General features: G+C 49.2%; 1 protein-coding gene across 3 annotated transcripts in view; it reads right to left on the bottom strand.

Moving 5' to 3' along the window:
* F2 (coagulation factor II, thrombin) overlaps nucleotides 1-16,561 on the bottom strand; it is a 162,204-nt gene that overhangs the window by 41,734 nt on the left and 103,909 nt on the right. For all 3 annotated transcript variants that reach the window (XM_069221692.1, XM_069221694.1, XM_069221695.1), the window contains exon 11: nucleotides 5,418-5,591. In XM_069221692.1, the coding sequence (XP_069077793.1) occupies nucleotides 5,418-5,591 (174 nt within the window). The remainder of the gene's footprint in view (nucleotides 1-5,417; nucleotides 5,592-16,561) is intronic.

A 16,561-nucleotide genomic window follows, 5' to 3' on the forward strand; every position in this document is an offset into this window, starting at 1 on the left:
GGGCTCTTCTCGAGCTGAAAAACCAGGGCTTTTAGATATCTGGGAACACAGAGTACAAATAAAGCAGTCCTCAGTCTCAACCGAGTTGAGCCAAAACACACCCCTAGTAGGACCTTAGGCACTTATAAGGCGCCACTCCTTCTGGTGCCGTGAATGCAGAGGCATGCACTTCCCTCCTAATCGTTACCTGGGGGATGCCTTCAGGTTCAGCTGGTCACTGAGCCCACTTTACTCAAGCTCACCGGTTGCACGTCTGTTGTGAGTGGAGCAAAAGATGCATGAGCATCGCCGATTGCCCCAGAGTGGGCAAGGAGGGTTTGGTATGTACCACGTGACATTGGTCAACCCTTTGCATTAAGATTTACTGCACCTTGGCCAACAAAGAGACCGAAGCTGGCATGGCTTTCAGCAGAGGCATTCCAAAGGTTGGCAACTGCCGGGCAACAACATGGTCATCTTGGCATACCTACGCTAAATAGGCACACCAGATTCTTTGCCAGAACTGTGTTGCATGACTCCTTTGGATACTCAGCACTACTCAGTCCCTCCTCCCGGAGGGTACTACTTTGGGAATCATTCACAAGGTGACTAATCTCTGGCAAAATGTATTCATCAGAAGAAAAAATTACTTCCATTTAGTATTTCTCGGGAGATGCTATGTCTTCTGATGAGATTCCTCACCTTTTGATATCCCCGGGGGTCTGAATGGATCCACAATTGTTCACAGCAACTGATCCTGCACACTGGCAAATGGCTCTGTCGGACTCCCTGGCGACCTCACCTCATCTCGAGAAGGGATGGCAGGGAGCCGGATATAGGCATCGCTCGTGTGCTGACATCAGTTCCTTTCTATCTGCAACCTTTGATGCGGATTCAGAGCTCTGCTCCTAGCTTGTGGTTTTTCAACACCAAGTCCTTCTTTGTAACAGTCTGCCAGAGGAACCTCCTTCTCTGAAGACAACAGGCTTCAAACTGCTGCAACTGCAGGAAGCAGAAGTCAGTTACGGATCCACATGATGTCTGCCTGTGAGGTTTAGGCATGATTTGAAGTCGTACAATAAATGCTCACTGATACCCTCAAAGGCTAAGAAGAAGGGGAGGCAAACTGTGGGTCACAGAACACAAAAGAGAGAGTTTACGCGTCACGCAGAGCACAAAAATAGAGGTAGGTCACACTCCAAGCGTCCTGCTCCTTGTTGAGAACCCTTTTCTGCTGCTGATCACGGTCCCCCTGCAAGCCTCCATCGTCAGAAACGAGAAGGACAAATTGCACCACCAACACATGAAGTCCAGGTGAGAGTCATCTGTATCTCGCCGTTCCTATACCAAGGGCACTCTGCACAGTTGACACACTTAGGGTCTGAAGGGAGCACTATCTTCGCCTCTGAGCCTCTTTCGAGGCTGGTCGCGGCACACCCTAAGTTCACTGGGCTATTGTCAACCCTGTAGCAGATAGCGGCCTTCAGGGAAGCCATGCTCAACTGTCCAGGACCACCTTCTGTCCTGACACAGCTACAGGGACCCCACTTGGACTTCTAATGCCAGTTTTGGCTCCAGTGCCAAATGCCCCTCAGGGTGTCTTTCCCCAGTTACCTGCTGGCACAGATTTATGCCTGCCCTCCGGTGCCACAGTCCTCATTGGCGTCTGCCACATGGACCCAGATTCTAGCAGCGCCAGCGCTGGGTCCGGTCCCAGTGCCCAGCTCAGACCCAGAAGAGTCAACAGTGACCGAGAGATAATGGGACGGACAGGGCAGCGCGTGGATGGCAGAGGAGGCAGCTGATGACAGGCTGACGAGGAGAGATCAGTGAACAAAGGAGGAGTGCAGCAGGTGGGGCAGCACTCGGATGAGAAATGCGTCAGCCAATGACAGTAGGGTGAGGAGGATGGAACTGGAAGAGGAGGAGAGAGGCAAGAAGACAGCCATCTGGTCGGCCAAGCCTGACAGTGAACCTTTCTGCGCCTAGCTGTCAGATGTGAATCAGCTTTTCAGAGTGCATGTTGCCAACCACAATATAACACTTGGACGTACACATCTTCCCAACCATGGGATGGTAGACACGGCAACTGATGACAGGGTGGTGCCTTTGCAGGGTTCCTTGCTTGGCGATGGAATTCTGAGTCACGCCAGCCACCACAGCACTGAGTCCCATTCAAGCAGGACCAGTCCAAGATCTAGTCCTGATGCCCAAGAGAGTCAGCCTGCGCCAAACCTATGTCTCATTATGAGACCACCAGGGCGCAGCCCCCAACTTTGGGGGTTGCTCTCCCTACACCTCGCCACCAGTACTGGTAGAGGCTGAAAGCCTTGTTTGGATTGGAATCTGTTTCTGTTCAAGGGCTTCAGAATGTCTCACCCGACAAAAACGATGATGAGAAGGTGCATAACTTCCCTCCCACTACACGTACGCTGGCCTTTCCCTAGATCTGCAGAAAGCCTCGAGACTTCTTCTGGGACAGAGAAGGGCTCCCACTGGGCTCCCCCTCGGAGGAGAAGGCCTCTTTCACAGTAGTAGTCCAACAAGCAGCAGATGTGCCAGGCTTACAACTGCTCATAGTGGAAACCAAGGCAAACATTTTGCAGGAACATTACAGCCCGGGCCTGTGACCTCAAGCCCGGATGCCCTTCAACAAAGCTTTGGTGGAAACTTTGATGGCGACCTGGTGTTAGCGATGTTCAGCCCTGTCTGGAAGTCACCGTCTGCCTAGGTGTCATAAGCATTACCTGATGAACCGGCCTCTCTGTGCCAGCACCTGACTCCAGAGACCCTGGCAGGTTAGGCATCTCCTAGAAAAGTGAATCCAAGCGCATTCCTTGCTGCTCGTCCAGACGTGGAATCAAAGGGCATCACCACGTTTGGTTAAAGAGTCTTTTGTCCGTCAGCTTGGCCTTAGTCTCTGAACGCTGTTTGCCTGCTGGGATGATGTTCACATGCTCAGAGAGATCTTGCTGGCCATCCATGATAAATTTCGAAACACCTTTGCTCAAGCTGTGCAAGACGGACAAGGTGCAGGTAGATCGATCTTGAGAGGTGGTTTAGCCACCATGGGTTGCGTCAGACGTGCCACGCACAGCAGGGTGGTGGTGATCTGGTACTATGCCTCCATGCACGCCACAGGGTTCTCTGGTCACATGCAGGGATCCCTGAAGAACATGCCTTTGGATGGCTCCAGACTTTTGGGTGAAAAGGCTGATTCTGTGTTGGAATGCTTCAAAGACGCTCCTTGGGTCAGACCTCTTCAGCTCATCAGTTCCGCCTGCCGTACCAGAAGGTCAGAGAACACTTGCGGTGCCTTACCTTGCAACCGGTACAGCATCCAGTACATCCATTGCCGAGCTCAAGAGGACATGGTGCTGGCAGAGAGTGTGCACATCACCAGGGACTGCAATCTTCCTCTTTTTCCTAGTCCGCCACGAATGTGTGCAAGCTGCTATATTCTCCTATAGTAGTGTTCAGCCAACAGGAGGGTGGGCGAGCAGCTTGTTCAGAGAGGTTATGCCATGCCCATCACTTCCTGCAGCCTCACATCCCTCCTGTTTTTGTTCAACTTTCAGAGCATCATGTCACAGTCCGTCTGCAGGAGGCCAGATCACTCATAGAACGGATCGCCGAGGTGGAGAAAGGAGAGGAGTGCTGCTCACGTTATTTCATGGTGCCCAAAAAATATGCAGGACTCAAGGCGATTTTAGATCTCTGCCCCCTGAACACCTTCCTGTGGGGTATCAAATTCAAGATTCTGACTTAGGCCCTTTTCACCCTGGATGCGGGTGGACTGGATGGCATTCTTGGGCTTGCAGGACACATACGTCCATGTGCCCATCATGCAGTCCTACAGACGCTACCTTTGGTTTGCGGTAGGCTCGGGGCATTTCCAATTCGCCATTTTGGCCTCGCCTCTGCCCTTCGAGTATTTAAATAGGTGTTGGCGGTGGTTGCAGCCCAACTGCGAAGGTCGGGAATATATGTAGTCCCGTACCTTGAGACCTGGCTGAGGAAGGTGGGCTTGTTGTAGTTACCACCTTCAGACAACGGTAGCCCTTCTATCACCCCTCAGATCTTCCACTTTACAGTCCCCCCTGATGCCCATGCTGAGAATTCCCTTCATAAGGACCATTCTGGACCTGGTGGCATTCAGAGTCTTTCTGTCTCCACAGTTAGCCCAGGACATTTAAGGGCATGTTTCTGCTGGCACATGCAAGCCTTGCAGTGGATATCTGCCCCCCTCCAAACGTTACCAATGCCCCATTAAGAACTAATAAGGGCCTGATTACAATCTTGGCATATACTCTGTCCCAAAAATGATGGATATCCCCTCGATGTAATTTGGAGAGGGGCCTTCATGTCGATTGCAGGGGGGGAGGGGTGCTCAATTTTGGGTACGCAAAAGCATATGATCTCAGGCCGTGGCACCAACATCAAAATCTTCCTACCCATGTCAGAAGCATCTGATCTCATGCCATGAAACCTACACCTGAACCTTCCTGACCACTCTCAGAAGCATCTAACATCACACCTTGGCACCTACACCTGAACCTTCATGTCACTGTCAGAAGCGTCTGACTTCACACCCTGGCACCTACATATGAACCTTCCTGCCACTCCCAGAAGCGTCTGACCTCACGCCTTGGCACCTACACCAGAACCTTCCTGACCACTCTCAGAAGCATCTAACATCACACCGTGGCACCCACACCTGAACCTTCCTGTCACTCTCAGAAGCGTCTGACCTCACGCCATGGCACCTACACCTGAACCACTGGCCCATCTGAAAAGCATTTGACCTCACGCTGTGGCACTACGCCTGAACCTTCCTGGCCTCTCTAAGAAGCATCTGAGCTCATGATGTGGCAACTACACCTGAACCACTGGCCACTCACAGAAGAATTTGACCTCAATCTATGGCACCTACACCTGAACTGCTGGCTCTTCGGAGAGCTCTGCTGTGTCCAGAGGCATAACAGACAGATCTCCCCTCTTTCACAAAGGTGATCCCACACGTTGGGGGCCTAAGGAGAGTGGTCTTTGGTCACCCAGAACTGAAAGAAGAAAGCCTGATGTGTCCTGTCTAATTTCTAAGACTTCCTCAGTGTCAATGTTGGCCATACCGTGCTCTGAAAGTGTTTTGATTCATTGTAAGTAGAGTTCATACCAACCAGTGCTGTCTTGGAGCTGTTGGACATAAAATGGCGCAAACATGGACAGGAGCAGAATTCTAGATTTGAACTGTTAAGAGTTTTGACATCTCGGTTTCCCTCGATCATGGGGTAAAACCAGCAGGGCCCTCGGGCGGAGGCTGTAGCCCTAGAAGGCTGGGTTGAGGTTGGCCATCCATCTTGCTCTTGGTTACATTTAGGGTATTCACGTTCCTTCCCTCCAGGTGATCCCCCCCCAACCCCCACCAGAGTGGTACTCACGTCTGGACGATTTCCTTGGTGGGCAGGCAGACCGGGTGAATGTAGTTGGTGAAGCCAATGGGTCGCTTCAGCTGGATCAGGGCGATGTCTCTGTCCAGGTTCTCCCTCCAGTTGTACTTGGGGTGGATGATGATACGTTCCAGCATTGCGATCTTCTCCTGTTGTCTCTCGTACCTGTGCGCGGGGAGATATGAAAGATCAGGGCCCTGGCACGGATGGCACATTAGCTACAGGAGTGTGCACCACTGAGCCTCTGTGCTTCTGGGTGCACGCCCCAGTAGAGCTCTCTCTGAACCAAAGGGACCAGACCCCAGGAGAGACCTCAGCAGGCACAGAATTCACCTCACCCGGTAATTACCAGATGCATTAAATACCTCACCCTTCGTTACATTTTGGCAGGTCACACCCAATGGAGTTTAACAGAAGAAAATACCATGGTATGAACCGTGACATACAGACCTGGGTGCAGTAAGCATCAAAATCGGCATGTTTTCCATCAACAAACTTAGAATGGGGTCACCCAGTAAGTAACTTGCCCAATAGAATTGCTATTTATCAGGTGCGATAAATGTTGAACTTAACGGCAGGCCATTGGTAATGAGGCCCTGGGTAGAACCCCTGTTAAAGAGGGCCCATGCCATGTGTTTCTTTAGGCCACTTGGTGACACTAGCAGTTTCCTTAAGTCCAATTGCCACCATCCCTCTGATCGTGTGAATATTGCTGTGATGCCCGAATCCATAACCCTTAGAGTGCAAGGATATTGGGACCATGCCTGTAAGTGACACCAAGGTGTGATGAGTGTATTTATGAACATGTGACTTCTCTATCCAGACCGAAAATGAGTCAGCTTCAACTGCCCTTTTCGGTATCTTTTTTTGGCTTGTTACAAAAGCTTTAATTGGCCTCTCGCAACTGCTTTAAGTATCCCATGTGATGGAGGCTACCACATCCTCTGACATATTTTCATAAACTCATGTATTTTATTATTTCATCCAGTAACCCTGGGTCCTTTAGAAGATTCTTGCCCACCTTCCAGGTTCTGGTGAGATGCTCTTAGGGGCTGTCTCTACATCACTCTGGGAAGCAGTGTGATCAGATACGAAAGTATTTCCAATGGCTGACTTCTTTTTTGGGCTGAGGTTCTCAATGAGTAAATTCTTGGAAAACCCTGGTGGACGTGTGAGTAAAAGGTAGAACTTTGGACGCCACTTTTGACAGCCCTTCAGAGATGAGCTGGCCAGGTTATACATTTTCCCCGTGTCTGCCATCAGAGCTCCATGCTGTTGAATAGTAAGTCACTACTTATCAACAGGCGGAGGTTCAGCGTGTGAAACTGAGACATCTGTCCCAGCCGCTGGGGGTTAGGGTTTTCTAGTTACCACAAGTGAGTACAGCTTGTCCAGTGTGTGTATGAAGTAACTGCCTCGTCTTCTGCACTCTGGGCTGACTCTAATGCCCTTTACGAATGATGGCAAGGGTTTCTACAGAAGTCTGCAAGACACCGTCTCATCTATAAACCATTCTTACACACAATTGATCCCTGAGACCTGATAGGCTGATTTCTTCTCTTCAGTTCCTATTCTCCAGGTCCTCGCATCTTGCAAGCATGTTGCTAGCATGGTCACATTATACTTTTCCATGGTTCAGAAATGCCTGTCACCCTCAACTTTTTGTCCACTTTGTTTTCATTTTTTAAGTGTCTATGCAAACAAATTTAGGATCTTAAGCATGGGGTTACTGGTGCCTCACTTGTGGTTACTAGTAACGGGATTGACAAGTATTATTGCTTCCTCTCTTGCAAGGTCCTATGAATGAATCAATCAATCAATGAGGCATATTTATGAAGCACAACAGCTGCCCCAACCAGGCCTCCCGGCACTAATTGATGAAGAAAAGCAACAGTCTGAGTCCCCTACTGGAAAGTAGAGTCTCAGAGTTAAACTGAGAGCCTGAGTCATATTTCTTTAAAGAGTTGTCTCTTTAGGAGAGCCTTGAAGATTGACCGTGAAGAGGTACAACTGGATGTTCTGGAAGGGAGTTCCACAGACTGGGGGCTAGACAAGTGAAGGATCTACCTCCAGCTCTTGCTTCACAGCCCCTAGGAATGCACAAAAGATTTTGGCTTGCAGAGTGCAGGGTTCTGGAGGGGCAATACTTTTTTATCTTATCGTGAACATAAGTAGGGTGTGCATCTCTTGTACAGCCCTGTGAGTGGTCATAAGGGCTTCAAATTGTATTCTTTGGCTGATTGGTAGCCAATGTTCAGCTCTCAGACCCTGTTGAATAGAGTTGCGTTTTAGAATGTTTAATACCAGTCGAGCCGCTGCGTTCTGTACCTGTTGTAGTCTGTTGATCAGCTCTTGTGGAGACCCAAGGAGAAGGACATTGGTATAGTCTATCCTTGAGGTAATTAAAGCATAGACAATGGTAGACGTGGCCAGCGGTTTGTATGAAAGGGACGTATCTACTTTTACCCCCATCTTTTTGCCACAGATGTGGGGGCAGGAGGCTTTCCCAACTCAGCTGGCCAAATTCTGATCATAGCAATTGGAGATGTACCAAATACTAAAATCACAGATTTATCTGAGTTTAGGCAAAGGCAACCTTTGTGCATTTACTCAGCTACTGCCAGAAGGCGGCCCTTGAAGTTGGCTGTGGTAGTCATCCAGGTGACTGAAGGCGCGCATCAGCTGAGTGTCATCTGCATCAGACACAACATTGAAGCCCCAGGATTGTACAATGCAAGCAGGGGGTGGGGGTGGATATAGATTTTAAATCAAGTTGGACTAAGGGCTGATCCTTGAGGAACGTGCAGTTAACTTCCATATATCCCAAATTGTAGTGCAGTAAGTATGCTGCTTGCTTTCTGTCGGAGAAGAAGGATTTTATCCAGTTCCAAACAATGCAGACTGTACAAGCTTTTTCCAACCGCTGTAGAAAGATGTCACGAGACACCGTATCGAAAGTGGTAGATACGTCAAGCAGTACTAGCATAGGTTTTTCTCCAAGATCAAGCATGGTTTTGATTAAATCTATTACCTCTAAAAGTGCAGATTCTGTACTGAAACCATCAAGAAAGCGGGACTGCGAAGGGTGCACAAAATTAGTGTTTGCCATAAACCTAGTAATCTGATGACTGACCAAAGACTCGAGCATCTTCCCTAAGGCAGAAAGTAAAGAGATGCTCTGTAATTACCGAGATTTAGTAGCTCAAGATTGACTTTTTTAATAAGCGGTAACACCAGTGCCTTTTTCCAGCTTGTCGGCACTGATCCAGAGCCAAGGGATGGATTAGATAAAGAGTCAATTTGTGGGTTTAGGGAGTCAGCTGCTCGCATCAAGATATGAGGAGCACAGACGTCCAACGGGGAGCCCGATCTAGCTTTTTGAATGATAATTTCTGAGTCATTCAAAGATATATTCTCGAAAGTGGCTAACTGAGGAACATTGCTCTGCCATTCTTGGGGTGACATGAACGAATCATGGGGCCACATGTACAAAAGTATTTAGCGTTAGCAAATGGCAAATTGGGCCGTTTGCGGATGCTGAATGGCCTTTTGCCTTGTACCAGCCCTATTTTGAGATTCGGTAACCAATTACCAAATTGCAAAATAGGGTTTGCGAGTCGGTATTAGGAAGGGGGCGTGTTAAGGGCGTCCCTTCCTAATAGCGAGTCTCATAGGCATGTATGAATGTTTAGTAACGGGAATAAGGTCGCAAAACATTCATCTTTAACTGACTCCGTGAAGGAGGTGATAACCCATTTGCAAATGGGAAGGGCTCCCCAAGAGACCCCTTCCCCTTTGTGAATGTGGAAGGCAACATTTTGTAAGAGCAGTCAGTGGCCCACTGCCTACTCTTAAAAAATGAAAATACAACTTTTTTATTTTTGTTTTTGTAACGCATCCAGTATTCCTTTAAGGAAAATGGGCTGCATTACAAACAAAATCAGCTTTATTTAAAAAGCAGTCACAGACATGGTGGTCCGCTGACCCCAGCAGGCCCCCATCCCTGTGAGTGTGGCCATTCCCAATCGGTCGCAAATTGCGAGTGCGTCATGACTATTGATGAGGCAGGTCCCTTGCGACCCATTTGGGAATTGCTAAAAGTGCTAAACACACTCTTGTCCATCACATTTTGCGAGTTCCTAATTGCGAGTCGCAAAAAGTTGCAATTAGGAACTTGCAAAATGTTGCAATCATAAATGCGGCCCATGGTCCTCATTGTCTTTGAACTTAGAGTAAATATGTATGGAAGTATGTGTAGCAAAAGGGAGGCGTAATACAAGCCAGGGATGGAATGTAAATCTACTGGGACATCGCTGCACTGAGGTCCAGTTATAACTGAGTAGACAATTGCAGGCTACCTCATGGCGCGCTGAGGCACTGAACCCCATAACGATAGGAGGGTTAGAACATCATCAGTTTCATCTCAAAATTATTAGATGCTTTGTATATAGAGCAGAACTAGGGTTCCAGTGGAGGCAGTGGATAACATTGTCACAAAAAGGAATTGCAGGTACGTTTCACCCCTAAAATACCGTACTTTTTTTGTCACAAGAGTCTCCTGACTATTCGACTTAAACCCATGGACTCCTGTCCTGCATGGAAAATTGTGAAAACTGAGGACAGAGTTAAAGAGGGAGCGCTGGCTGCGTCTAATGCATGGCGCAGACCAATCATGTTACATCATTACGCCAAAGCGCTGCGATATCATGGGAAATTTGATCAATCTATATCAAACAGGCCGGGACAGGATGTCACTCGGGAAAAAAACATCGGCTTCATGAGTACTCTGCAGGCAGGAGGGCAAGTACCAAAATCGCTAATAATTACTGTAATAAAAAATGGCTGTAGTAAAATGCTGAAGGACATTCCCAGCCAAATTAGAGGGTACAATTAGCCTCAAATATCCTATATTTCTCCATGACAATATTCTGAGGACTGCGCGGACAGGGAGGCACAGATCACAATGTTCCTTGTAATGACTATGATGAGAGTAGAGACAAAACGTACTTATATATATTTTATGAGACACTGTCCAAAGTTTGTGATGTCTCATAAGTTTTTTGTGAATATAACTTTGAAACAAGCAGGGTTGATAGAAGATGCATTGCTTATAGAGGAGCCAAAGTATTTCATCATTTAGTCCCAACCTGTGAGTCTGTAGTCATTAGATCCATCTCTGTATCTGCCTAGTAATCTGATGTTGGAAGCCCTGGTGGCGAGACTGTTTCCAACACTGCCCTGTGGGATTCCAAAAAAACGGTTGGCTATCCGTGCTGAAGCTCGGGGACAATAGATCTTATTTCAGGTGTTCCCCAGTGCGGGTCCTGATCTTTGTCAGATCAATGTATTTTAGTCCACATGGACAAATATGAGAATATAGCTCATATTCCTAGACTCCGACCCTCATATAGAGTTTGGCCGATGCCGTTACTCCGTCACAAACATGACAGATATCCGTCCACCGTATTACGATCCCATTTTATCCCATGGACATTGTAATATGGCAGCCGGGATAACCAGCACATTTGTTATGGAGTAACCCATCTGCCACACTCTAAATCAGCCCCTCTGTCTTAGCTTCCGGGGTCTACTGTCCTTGTTGGTGCTCGTCAGGGGGCCTCTGCACAGCTGGAAAATGCCCTGTAACTGGGAGGAGGCCCCAGCTTGTTGTGTGTTTGTCTGGAATTTTTTTCGGGCCCTTAGAATGCGTCCTCATTTGAAGGGGAATAAAGGGTTTTTCAATCACATTTTTCTGGTGTTCAAGATCTTCCAGTGTCTATTGATGACTTTTTAATATTGTTAGAGATCGAAGAGAAGGTGGTTATGCGTGTGATTGTTTTATCTTTAGCACACAGCCTTGGCTCAATCACCCCTCCACGGTACGATTCCGTGAGCGTTTTCTCAGTCTTGCATATCATGACATACAATTTGTAAAGGGCATCTTGGTGGCCGCTCTGAAAGGTGCATCCATCAGGGGCATTGCAGTGGCTCCCCAGTTATTTGGATAGAAATACCCTAGGGATGCTCAGTACCCAGCTGATGGAAACACGTGATGGACTGCAATCTCCTACTGAAGGTGGCAGTTTTGAAATCTAAAATGAATTGGCAAAGTCAATAGCTCTCACCTATGACAAAGCTATTGGCTTTGTCAATGTCGTTTACCTCCGTGTACAGCAGCGCAGCTGCTGGACAGCATGGCTGATAGTAAAATGAAACAAGCATCCTATGCAACAGCTATTGGCTTTGCCAATATGTTTTAGCCATGCTGCACACCAGCATGGCTGCTGCTCAGCATGGTTAAAACTTAGTGGGGTAAAGGAGAGTGGCATGAAGTGGAGTAAAGTGAAGTGTTATGGAGTGGCTTAGAGAGTCGTGCAGGGGCGTAAAGTTAAGTGGAGTGTCAGGGAGTGGCGTAGAGTGGTGTGGGGTAAAGTGTTGTGGAGCGTGGTGGGGGGGTAGAATGCCATAGAGTGAAAGGAAGGGAATAGAGTGGAGCACAGTTGAGTGGCGTAGGGTGTCATAGAGGAGTAGAGTGGAGTGGCATGGAGTGTCTTGGAGTGGTCTAGAACAGAGTCGAGTGGGGTAGAGTGTGTTGCATAGAGTGTTGTAGAGTAGAGTGTCATAGAGCGCAGTAGATTGTCGTAGATTGTCATAGAGAGGAGTGGCATAGACTGGAGTAGAGTGTTGTAGAGTCGAGTGGCGTAGACTGGAGTGGCATGGAGTACTGAGTGGCATGTAGTGGAGTAGAATAGAGTGGTGCAGAGTAAAGTGCAGTGGTGCAGAGTAGAGTAGAGCGGCGTGGAGTGGTGCAGGCTGCAGTGATGCGGAGTAGAGTGATGCAGAGTAGAGTGGGGCAGAGTAAGGTGCAGTGGTGCAGAGTAGAGTAGAGTGGTGTGGAGTGGAGTGGTGCAGGGCAGACTGCAGTGACGCGGAGTAGAGTGGGGCAGAGTAAAGTGCAGTGGCATAAAGCGCAGTGTTGCAGAACAGACTGCCGTAAAGTGCACTTGTGTATAGTAGTGTGGCATAGACTGCACTGGCATGGAGTGCAGGTGTGCAGAGTAGAGAGGTCCAGAGAAGAGTGTAATGAGTAAAATGGCATAAACTGAGTTGGCTTTGAGTGCAGTGGTGAAGTGTGGATGCATAGAGTAGATTGTTTCAGAGTAGAGTAGAGTAGTGCCAGGTAGGGTACAGTGGCGTAGAGTGCAGTGGTGTAGAGTAGATTAGAATTGCGTGGAGTGGATTGGCATAGAGTGCATTGACATAGAGTGGAGTGGTGCAGAATAGAGTGCATTGGTGCGGAGTAGATTAGAATAGCGTGGAGTGGATTGGCATAGAGTGCACTCGGAGTGGAGTGGTGCACAATAGAGTAGTGTGGGGTAGATGCACTGGCAGAAAGTGGTGTAGAGTAGAGAGGAGTAGAGTGGAGTAGTGCAGAGTACATTAAAATAGCATGGAGTGGATTGGCATAGAGTGCACTGGCAGAGTGGAGTGGTACAGAGTACAGTGCATTGGCGTAGAGTGTAGAGTAGAGTGGCGTGGAGTGGTGTAAACGTGCACCGAAGAGTAGTGTGGGGTAGATGTATTGACAGAGAGTAGTGTAGAGTAGAGAGGCATAGAGTAGACTGGTGCAGAGTAGAGTGCAGTGGTACAGGGTAGATTAGAATTGCGTGGAGTGGATTGGCATAGAGTGCACTGACATAGAGTAGAGTGGTGTAGAGTAGAGTGCATTGGTGTTGAGTGCAGAGTAGAGTGGCGTGGAGTGGTGTAAACTGCAGTGGTGCACAAAAGAGTAGTGTCGGGTAAATGTATTGGCAGAAAGTGGTGTAGAGTAGAGAGGCGTAGAGTGGAGTGGTGCAGAGTAGAGTGCAGTGGTGAAGAGTAGATTAGAATAGCAGGGAGTTGATTGGCATAGAGTGCACTGACATAGAGTGCAGAGTAGAGTGACGCATAGTGCAGTGGAGAAGAGTGCAGTGGTGCACAATATAGTAGTGTGGGATAGATGCATTGGCAGAAATTGGTGTAGAGTAGAGAGGCATAGAGTGGAGTGGTACAGAGTAGAGTGCATTGGTGTAGAGTGCAGAGTAGAGTGGCGCAGAGGGGAGTGGTGTAAACTGCAGTGGTGCACAATAGAGTAGTGTGGGGTAGATGTATTGGCAGAGAGTGGTGTAGAGAGGCATAGAGTGGAGTGGTGCAGAGTAGCGTGCAGTGATGCAGTGCTGAGTGGAGAGGTGCAGAGTAGAATGCTATAGTGTGGCTTGGTGGAGAACAGAGTTGAGTGACGCAGTGTGTAGTGGCGTGGTGAGGAGATGTGCCGAGTGGAGTGCGTTAGTGTGGATTGGTGGAGAGTTGAGTGGAGTGATACAATGTGGAGTGGCGTAGTGCTGAGATGTGCAGAGTGGACTGCAGTAGTGTGGATTGGTGGTGAGTGGCGTAGTGCGGAGATGTGCAGAGTGGAGTGCAGTAGTGTGGATTGGTGGTGAGTGGAGTGATACAGTGTGGAGTGGCGTAGTTCGGAGATGTGCAGAGTGGCGCTCTGCAGAGTAGAGTGGAGTAGTGTGGATTGGTGGTGAGTGGAGTGATACAGTGTGGAGTGGCGTAGTGCGGAGATGTGCAGAGTGGAGTGCAGTAGTGTGGCTTGCTGGAGAGCAGAGTTGAGTGACGCAGTGTGTAGTGGCGTGGTGCGGAGATGTGCAGAGTAGAGTGCTATAGTGTGGATTGGTGGTGAGCAGAGTTGAGTGACGCAGTGTGGAGTGGCGTAGTGCGGAGATGTGCAGAGTGGAGTGCGGTAGTGTGGATTGGTGGTGAGTAGAGTGGAGTGACAGTGCGGAGTGGCGAAATGCGGAGATGTGCAGAGTGGAGCTTTGCAGACTGGAGTGCAGTAGTATGGATTGGTGGTGAGTGGAGTGACAGTGTGGAGTAGCGTAGTGCGGAGATGTGCAGAGTGGAGTGCGTTAGTGTGGATTGGTGGACAGTTGAGTGAAGTGACAGTGTGGAGTGGCGTAGTGCGGAGATGTACAGAGTGGAGCTTTGCAGACTGGAGTGTAGTAGTGTCGATTGGTGGTGAGTGGAGTGACAGTGTGTAGTGGTGTAGTGCGGAGATGTGCAGAGTGGAGCTTTGCAGACTGGAGTGCAGTAGTGTGGATTGGTGGTGAATGGAGTGACAGTGTGGAGTGGCGTAGTGCGGAGATGTGCAGTGTGGAGTGCGTTAGTGTGGATTGGTGGACAGTTGAGTGGAGTGACAGTGTGGAGTGGCGTAGTGCGGAGATGTACAGAGTGGAGCTTTGCAGACTGGAGTGCAGTAGTGTGGATTGGTGGTGAATGGAGTGACAGTGTGGAGTGGCGTAGTGCGGAGATGTGCAGTGTGGAGTGCGTTAGTGTGGATTGGTGGACAGTTGAGTGGAGTGACAGTGTGGAGTGGCGTAGTGCGGAGATGTACAGAGTGGAGCTTTGCAGACTGGAGTGCAGTAGTGTGGATTGGTGGTGAGTGGAGTGACAGTGTGTAGTGGTGTAGTGCGGAGATGTGCAGTGTGGAGCTTTGCAGACTAGAGTGCAGTAGTGTGGATTGGTGGTGAGTGGAGTGACAGTGTGGAGTGGCGTAGTGCGGAGATGTGCAGAGTGGCGCTTTGCAGAGTAGAGTGGAGTAGTGTGGATTGGTGGTGAGTGGAGTAATACAGTGTGGAGTGGCGTAGTGCGGAGATGTGCAGAGTGGAGTGCAGTAGTGTGGCTTGCTGGAGAGCAGAGTTGAATGACGCAGTGTGTAGTGGCGTGGTGCGGAGATGTGCAGAGTAGAGTGCTATAGTGTGGATTGGTGGTAAGCAGAGTTGAGTGACGCAGTGTGGAGTGGCGTAGTGCGGAGATGTGCAGAGTGGAGTGCGGTAGTGTGGATTGGTGGTGAGTAGAGTGGAGTGACAGTGTGGAGTGGCGAAATGCGGAGATGTGCAGAGTGGAGCTTTGCAGACTGGAGTGCAGTAGTGTGGATTGGTGGTGAGTGGAGTGACAGTGTGGAGTGGCGTAGTGCGGAGATGGACAGAGTGGAGTGCGTTAGTGTGGATTGGTGGACAGTTGAGTGAAGTGACAGTGTGGAGTGGCGTAGTGCGGAGATGTACAGAGTGGAGCTTTGCAGACTGGAGTGCAGTAGTGTGGATTGGTGGTGAGTGGAGTGACAGTGTGTAGTGGTGTAGTGCGGAGATGTGCAGAGTGGAGCTTTGCAGACTAGAGTGCAGTAGTGTGGATTGGTGGTGAGTGGAGTGACAATTTGGAGTGGCGTAGTGCGGAGATGTGCAGTGTGGAGTGCATTAGTGTGGATTGGTGGACAGTTGAGTGGAGTGACAGTGTGGAGTGGCGTAGTGTGGAGATGTACAGAGTGGAGCTTTGCAGACTGGAGTGCAGTAGTGTGGATTGGTGGTGAATGGAGTGACAGTGTGGAGTGGCGTAGTGCGGAGATGTGCAGTGTGGAGTGCGTTAGTGTGGATTGGTGGACAGTTGAGTGGAGTGACAGTGTGGAGTGGCGTAGTGCGGAGATGTACAGAGTGGAGCTTTGCAGACTGGAGTGCAGTAGTGTGGATTGGTGGTGAGTGGAGTGACAGTGTGTAGTGGTGTAGTGCGGAGATGTGCAGTGTGGAGCTTTGCAGACTAGAGTGCAGTAGTGTGGATTGGTGGTGAGTGGAGTGACAGTGTGGAGTGGCGTAGTGCGGAGATGTGCAGAGTGGCGCTTTGCAGAGTAGAGTGGAGTAGTGTGGATTGGTGGTGAGTGGAGTAATACAGTGTGGAGTGGCGTAGTGCGGAGATGTGCAGAGTGGAGTGCAGTAGTGTGGCTTGCTGGAGAGCAGAGTTGAATGACGCAGTGTGTAGTGGCGTGGTGCGGAGATGTGCAGAGTAGAGTGCTATAGTGTGGATTGGTGGTAAGCAGAGTTGAGTGACGCAGAGTAGAGAGGCGTAGAGTGGAGTGGTGCAGAGTAGAGTGCAGTGGTGAAGAGTAGATTAGAATAGCAGGGAGTTGATTGGCATAGAGTGCACTGACATAGAGTGCAGAGTAGAGTGACGCATAGTGCAGTGGAGAAGAGTGCAGTGGTGCACAATATAGTAGTGTGGGATAGATGCATTGGCAGAAATTGGTGTAGAGTAGAGAGGCATAG

Source organism: Pleurodeles waltl, chromosome 3_1, assembly GCF_031143425.1.
Source record: "Pleurodeles waltl isolate 20211129_DDA chromosome 3_1, aPleWal1.hap1.20221129, whole genome shotgun sequence".
In the NCBI taxonomy this organism is placed as follows: domain Eukaryota; kingdom Metazoa; phylum Chordata; class Amphibia; order Caudata; family Salamandridae; genus Pleurodeles; species Pleurodeles waltl.